The 8,165-nt window shown below is 49.0% G+C and overlaps 1 protein-coding gene across 1 annotated transcript; it reads left to right on the plus strand.

Annotated features, from left to right (window-relative positions):
- The first annotated feature begins 4,089 nt into the window (after positions 1-4,089).
- Positions 4,090-4,873, plus strand: LOC123105257 (histone H2A.2.2-like). The gene is made up of 2 exons (XM_044527298.1): positions 4,090-4,373; positions 4,463-4,873. Exons 1-2 carry the CDS (start codon positions 4,170-4,172, stop codon positions 4,721-4,723), a joined length of 465 nt encoding a protein of 154 aa, XP_044383233.1. The 5' UTR covers positions 4,090-4,169; the 3' UTR covers positions 4,724-4,873.
- Positions 4,874-8,165: the final 3,292 nt, after the last annotated feature.

Raw genomic sequence — 8,165 nt, forward strand, 5'->3', positions numbered from 1 at the left:
CTCTCCTCTGCTGCCGTGTGAGGCTTGCAAGGTTGCTTAGATTGCACACACGAATGGCACTTAGAACCTTTGGCTAAAGTGAAACTCAGGATTAAATTTGATTTTGCTAGCCGCGTCATAACACTGAAACTAATGTGACAAAGACGTGAATGCCAGACTTCAGATTCATTAACACTCAAATGAATATTGTTCATGACTTTATTACATAGATCTGCAAGAGAAAGGCGGAACATGCCTTCGCATTCATAACCCTTTCCAACAAATAGTCCATATTTTGTAACAACTAATTTATTAGACTCGAATACCAACTTAAACCCTTCTCTACATAGAAGGGAGCCACTAACGAGGTTCTTCTTGATGGCGGGGACATGCTGCTCGTTCTTTAGATGCACGATCCTGCCCGAAGTAAACTTCAGATCGACCGTGCCAACACCAAGAACAGAAGCACTCACACCATTCCCCATCAGTACGGACCTGTGACCTGTGGCCTGGTAAGAAGAAAACAATGAAATGTTAGCACACACATGAACACCTGCACCTGTGTCGACCCACCAATCGGTGGACGGCCAAACTGAAAATATAGCAAATAAATTACCGTACCCAGATGCACCACTCTCATTGTTGCTCACAATCATATTGACGGACTTGGAGTCCTGCCCTTGCTTCTTGTACTTGTTTGGGCACTTGTTGGCCCAATGTTCAACCAAACCACAAGTAAAGCAGCCCTCATCCTTCTTGTTCTTCAGGAAGGTCTTCTTACCCTTCTTCTTAAAGTCGGCATTCTGTTGGACACCGTTCTTTCCCTTGGGCTTGTGGGAATTGGATTTCTTTTGGTGCACCATATTGGCCACAGAAGTTCCTTCGAGCCCTTTTCCGTGCGAGTCCTTTGCCCTTGAATTCTGCTCAACACTCAGATGGCCAATGACATCCTCCACAGAGAATTCACGCCTCCGATGTTTCAGAGTGGTGGCAAAGTTCCTCCAGGAATTGGGGAGCTTAGCGATTATGCAGCCCGCGACAAACTTGCCCGGTAACTCGCACTTAAGAAGCTCAAGCTCCTTAACAATGCATATTATCTCATGAGCCTGCTCCAATACAGGACGGTTTTCAACCATCTTGTAATCGTGAAACTGCTCTATAATATACATCTCGCTCCCTCCATCGGCAACCCCAAACTTAGATTCGAGCGCCTCCCACAAGTCCTTGGCAGACCGCATATGTAAATACGCATCAACCAGCTTATCTCCAATCACGCTCAGAACTGCCCTGAGGAACACGACAGTGACCTCCTTGAACGCTTTCTCCTGTTCAGGAGCGATCGTTCCTATGGGAGTCACACCAGCGACCCAGAACACGTTCATGGCCGTGAGCCATAAGGTGGTTTTAGTCTACCAACGCTTATACGTCCCCGTAAACAGGGACGGTTTCAGTGCAGCAGTAAAACCGGAATTCGAAAAACTCCTACACACGTTAGGTTTTTGGATTGTTGAGTAAATAGGCAGTTTTTCGAATAAATTAATCCACGAATGAAACATGAGCATGACATTGACAGCATTGATAACACACTGATTACGATCTAACAGAGCATGTACTACGCACATAGTAGAAGCATCTACGCATATCGCTAGTACTACTACAACAGAAAGAAACACGAGAGGGATAAGCGATGTATACCCTCCAATTGGCCACGCGGCGGCAGTGACGGTGGCAGCAGCCGCGGCATCCTCGGCAGCCTTCTTTGTCGGCCTCGGCCTTCTCAGCGGCGGCACGGTTGGTGTCGGTCGACATGGTGATGACGAAGGTGATTCAGACGTAGATGAACAAAAGCGAGCAATCGCGTAGTCGCTACCCAAAAACCTAATCGCCCCTCTCCCGTACAGGATCCGGAGAGGCGGGGTTTCGGAGGCCTGCTCTCCCGTCAACCGTGTACGCGGTGAACGGGATGGAGTCACCGGCGGCAGCAGCAGCAGAGGAACGACGTGGGCGTGGAGGCATAGATGCATTCTGTTTTGCGGTGGCTAGGGTTGGCAGCACCCCACATATATATGTGCGGCCGCGCGTGGAGAGACGTGGGCTGAACCCACATCCAAGTCGGTAGCCCATGATCTGACGTCTCAGATCGTGGCCCTACCTGTCAAAGACTTTCTGTTCCTGACCGGCAAAAAGAAGCGCATAGGAGTGAGCTTGGCTCGGCTCAATCCCGCAACCCGTGGCGCGGCACGTCGTGACGAGGCGTGGCATGGCGAGCGGAGAAGGAGGAGTGCGCGAGGGCTTCTTTTCTTCTCAAGCTCCAATAGCATGAGGGAGAGAATCCTTTATAAACTACTCCAACTCTCCTTCCACTAGCATGGTGGGACTAAACTTCCCACCACCTTGTCATGCCACCTACATGGGCCCTTAGAGATTAAATCTGAAATTGCCATATGGGCTCTAGGCCCATCTCATATTTCAACAGCAACACACTTGCCCATGAACTTGCAGCTGAAACCAAAAAGAGCGAAGACCAGATGATGACCGCAGAAGTACCGGAGGGACTTCGACCACTGTTGGGGCTCATTTGGTAACCAGGGATCCTCCCGGGATCTCCTTCCTTTCCCTGGCTGAAAAATACCTAGGCCGAATCGATCTCGGGGAGCGTACCGCCGCATTTGGTGACCCACGAAGGGGAGCGACCCCAGCCCTTTCCCCGGACCTTCCCCGACCGAGATTTCCAGGTCACCACAGGCCGTGGAGGAAATCCCCATCTCGCTCGCTCCCGCGAGTCACTAACAACGATCGAGAGCGACCCTGCCCGCTCCTTCCTCCCTCGAGCGTTGCGGCCTTCCGGTGACGGCGGCGGTAACCGTCCGGTGGTTTTCCTCTTCTCTCCTCCAAGCTCCCCTTCGCCTAGAAACCCTTCTCTGCTTCGAATCTGTCTGTGCCCGGCCGGCCGCGCGGTGTTGTAGATCTCATGGTGTTCGGCGACTGACGGCTTTGCCTCCCACACGCATGCGCCGCTGCTGTCACCTTTGTGCTCAACATCAACGCCTTCAGATCCTCCACAAACGGCTGCTGAGCGGCAGTGACAGTACGACGGTGATTGATGCGGAAGACTTCTGGTGCTCATCGACAACGTCTGCACCATGGCCACTGGGAATTTGACTGCTTCAATTATTTGTCTCCCGGTTTGGCCTTCCCCAATCCCCAGTTACCCCTGAGCGCCGACACCCAAAGGGCGATGTAGATTCTCCACCGGGTTCAAGTTTGCACGAGCTAATTTCACCCGAGGCACTTATTCCCTGGGAATAGCTCCCCTGAAATCCAAATGAAGCCTTGATGTCTGAATGTCCCGGTCTTGTTTGAGTAGTTCTATATTGCTCTAGTTCTAAAAAAAACAGAATGATGGACGTGCAATCGCGGCCGGATGGACATAACTTTGATCTACTTTGTCAGAGTCTCCTCATCTTCTTTTATAGGTTGGTTTGTGTTACTTTGGTATATTATAGCGGCGTGAAAGCATATTTCAAGATTATTAGGAGAGGGGTAGATGGTTTTCGATGGGGGGCTGAAGTCTCGATGGCAGAAGTAAGTGTGGGAAAAAACGCCAAGAAATCGAGGCAAAAAGGCCGATGTAGAAGGGAGGTGGAGGGCGTTTTTAAGATACGAGAGAGGAGAAAATTTGTACTTGCTCTGTCCGAAAACATTTATCGGAGAAATAAATAAGAATGGATGCACTTAGAGCAAAAATAAGTCTAGATACATTCATTTATTTGGTAAATACTTTTTAACAGGGGGAGTACTACTATGTTGGGCAATGTCAAGCCAGATAAGCATGTGGGTTAGGCGTTCTCTGAAAGCACACACGCATCTGCATTTTGACGTGGCATCCATTTCTACCCGAGCCTCGCGAATAACGAGAGGGCCTCACCCGGTCACGCTCCCCACTCCCGCTCCTGATTGGCCCGTGGTCACTTCACGCGGATCGCCCCCCGCGAGCGAACATCCACCGTCCACGCCCCCCTCCATCCAACGGCCCGCGCCGCACGTCACGCGGATCGCCCCCCGCATTCCATCCCGCGCCGGGGTATATATACCCCGAACGCGGCCGCTCCAGACTCAAACCACATCAATCAATCAATCCCACCTACTCCACCTCTCGCCGGAGCCCCAGCAAGGAGCAAGCAAGGAAGATGGACGCCGGCAAGCTGAAGAAGGTGGCCGGGAAGAAGTTCGGCGGGCCGAGGAAGAAGTCGGTGACCAGGTCCGTCAAGGCCGGGCTCCAGTTCCCCGTCGGCCGCATCGGTCGCTTCCTCAAGAAGGGCCGCTACGCCCAGCGCGTCGGCTCCGGCGCCCCCGTCTACCTCGCCGCCGTCCTCGAGTACCTCGCAGCCGAGGTATGCACACCACGCCGCCGTCCTTCCTTCCTTCCTTCCTCTTTACATCCTCTCCGGTCATGTGCTGACGGCGCGACTGTGCAACGCAGGTGCTGGAGCTGGCCGGGAACGCCGCCAAGGACAACAAGAAGAGCCGCATCGTGCCCAGGCACCTGCTGCTGGCCATCCGCAACGACCAGGAGCTCGGGAGGCTGCTGTCCGGCGTCACCATCGCCCACGGCGGCGTCATCCCCAACATCAACCCGGTGCTGCTCCCCAAGAAGGCCGCCGAGAAGGCTGAGAAGGCCGGCACCGCCGCCAAGTCGCCCAAGAAGGCCACCAAGTCCCCCAAGAAAGCCACCAAGGCGTAGATTGTAGTAGTGCGGTGTGCTGATTGTTCGAGTTTGGTTAGATGTAGTAGCTGCTTCACTCTGTATCCTGCGCCCCTGATGTAATCGCGAACAAAGGGGAAGCCGCTTGCTTCCTCTTGACTTATGAATTATCAACTAAGCGTTTCTGAACTGAATTTGTCTCTGTTCATTTATTCAGATTTGGAACTGAACTAAATTTGTTTCATGAATTATTTGGGATCCAATGAGACCCTCCATTCATAAGCTCACATAACGAGCACAAAATCCTCTCATATTTGTACAGACCATAGCTGAAATGTAACTGACGAACAGAACTGAAGCTGTTGCTCACATGGTGGACAAATCTTCAGGTTCCTCTTCCGTTGTGCAATTCCTAGAGCCGGAATGTTTACCAGGGCTCTGAAGCTACACTCGTCTGTCATGTGAACAATTCTGCTGAGCACATTCTGATTGGGCGGCACACATTTTTTGCCCCATTTCTGGAAGCTAAATAAATATATCACCGCCTCCTCTGTCAGACAACTCAACGGCTGCTCAAGCTCTCGTTGAACCTGTTGTGCGTCTGCTCCATTGTCGAGTGGCAAAAAAAAGGCTTACTCTGCTGCTAAACCAAGACGTGTTCCGATCTTGTGAATGCGACGAGCCGGTGGCGTAGGCGACAAAATATTGCAGTATCTCCAATGGATGGTCTGCTGGATTTCGTTTACTGATAATGCGCCAAGCAAATCGTAGCGAATCAAGAGTAATAATACTGCTAAACCTGTTTCCCTTTTTTAAAGAGGGAACGAATCTGGAGAATATATAAACAGTACGACAACGCGAGTGTTAGACAATCCAACGTGAGATAAGCACACTTTGAGTTCGGCTTAATATCCGAGCCAAGAAGACACACGACAACAGAAAGAATGGAGAACATGGTGGGAAATGCATTGGAGCACCCGGGCACCACACCCCCCTATATGAAAATAGCACTAAAAAATAGGAATTTCTATTTTCATGGCCCTTCTTCCTTTGTTCTGCTCAGGTTTCCCCGTCCATCTAAGTGCGTTCACTTTTGCTCCCCAACACTTGCCCGCGCCTCAGAAAAGGCCAAATGGTGTCTTGCCGACTGGTCAAAGCCTTTGACCGTTACTTCCCGGTGCTGACGCGTGGGCCCAATCTAAGATGATGACATGTGGGACCGATTGGTGCTGAGGCATGGGGCCGACGTGAGATGATGACATGTGGGATCGGTTGGCGGACAACCGGTGCTGACGCGTTTGTCTAAAAAAGAGGGGGACGAATTATCTCTCTCATTTCGCACCCCCCGCGGCCCGAGCAACCCAATTCCACCTCCACCTCCCCCATCCCCGTCCCCACCCCCTAATCCCGTAGCCACCGTCGGCTGACGCGACTATGGAGGTGTTCTGCGCCGGTGACCCTGTCTTACTAGAGAAGTGCAAGGAGATCTCCTATTGGTTTCCTAGCACACAAGTTCTGGCGGAGCATGCTGTAGCGACCAGACTTCAAACAGTCTGATCTCTGTGCATCAGTGTCATCCTTGGATCAGTAATGCTGACACGCACAGTATTTGAAGGATTTATAACAGAGTGACAATCACACACTTATTACATCGAATGTCTCAAAAGAGAACTTATTACAATAAATATGGCTTAAGACCATCTAATAACGATAACAACGGAAGGCTTGGAAAATAAGTGAGTCCATCAACTCCAATGGCATCACTGAGTATAGGACCACGATCCTAAGGCATCTTACTCATCGTCTGAAAAGTCTGCAACATAAACGTTACAGCCCGAAAACGGGTCAACACATGGAATATGCTGGCAATGTAACACATAGAGAGTAATGAACAAAAATATGCTATACTACATGCATATATGGCTGGTGGAAAACTCTATGGTTACAGTTTTACATAAAGCCAAATTTTCCCTACTGCAAAGGAATAAATTTTATTTAACTATCATGGTGGTTGTTAATCATTGAGAATGGTTGACAACATTCTCAATCCCAATTAAATATCATCATTTAAACCCCACAATAGTAATTTAAAGTAACATGATGAGAATTCACTTGATAATTCAAGTACTAGATACTCAAAACGTCCATAACCGGGGACACGGCTAACCATGATTAGTTTATACACTCTGCAGAGGTTTGTGCACTTTTCCCCACAAGACCCGATATCCTCCGTTGGTTTTCTCGCACTGCATGGTGTTTGAGAAACGGATGACCGAGACATAGTCTTTCAGAAGCGCTAGCACCTTACGATTGGGTAGACCTGTACACCTACTTTCCCCTACATCTGCTAGTCTACCACTGTAAGAGTTCGCATGACTTAATCAACTATGCTAGAGCCCATAATAGCATGTGGCTGCACACGGAAGTTTCTAGCATGAATAATCTTATGATCCCTTTGAGTATGGGTGGCGGTCCATAGGAAAAATCACACGGTACCCCGGGATTTCCAAAAATACAGGCAACACTGGATTCTCCAGGTGCTTCAATCCACCCAGATGTGTATTAAAGTTGCCACCTTAAAATAAACCCTTAATTAACAATCTCACATCTGTCATGGAAACACTCACCCAATCCGCGTCTACTAGCATAGCATGGCAATAAGCAAATGTAGAAGTAACTCCCAAGGGTTTAATAATAAAACAGGTGATAGATACTACCTCATCTACTTCCCAAAATCCACATATTAATCAGATCCTAATCATGCAATTGTTTGAGGAATGATCTAATGCAATAAAACTGGGTAGTAAGGAGGTATGATCAAAGTGTTACCTGCCTTGCTGATGATCCATGAAACCTAGAGATTCGAAGTAGCAAGCGGCGCACTCCGGGTACTCTATCGCAAACAAACAAGCATACAATAAACACTCATCTAATGCACGGATAAAACTCAAATAAGAGATTTAACCAGAAAGTTCAACTTAAGGACTCCGGTTTGCAAAAAGAATCAAATCAAATGAAGCAACGAAAGTCAAACGGCGAAAGAAACAGACTTCGTTTACTAATCTGGATGTAAGTCTAATTTTACAGTAGCAAAAACTTGTTTGAGTTGGTTAAACGGAAAGAGGGTTTCGAGACGAAACTCTGGGCGCTTGAATCGCCAGATTCCGATAAACGAGCAAAAATATAAACTAAAACGAAAAACAGATCGGAAATCGCGATCAGAAATAATCACGGAAAATCCGAGAAAAAGAAAAACTGACGAACAGGCTAACGAATGAACATTCGCTGTCTGCGGCTAAAAGATGAAAACCGTTCGTTAAAACGAACGTACGAACGAACGTCCACTAAATAAACTAAACAAAAAAAACAGATCTATGTTTTTTTTTAAAAAAAAACCGACCGAAAAACCGGCGGAAAACCGAACGGTTTTCTCGAGGAAAACCGTCGGCGGCAAGGCGGCGACTACCTCCGGCGAGGGGGC

Source organism: Triticum aestivum, chromosome 1B (genome assembly GCF_018294505.1).
Source record: "Triticum aestivum cultivar Chinese Spring chromosome 1B, IWGSC CS RefSeq v2.1, whole genome shotgun sequence".
NCBI lineage: Eukaryota > Viridiplantae > Streptophyta > Magnoliopsida > Poales > Poaceae > Triticum > Triticum aestivum.

Coding starts and splice junctions, on each gene's coding strand:
- LOC123105257 (XM_044527298.1), top strand. CDS start 4,170: ATGGACGCCGGCAAGCTGAAGAAGGTGGCCGGGAAGAAGTTCGGCGGG. Junction 4,374..4,462: donor TCGAGTACCTCGCAGCCGAG/GTATGCACACCA, acceptor TGTGCAACGCAG/GTGCTGGAGCTGGCCGGGAA.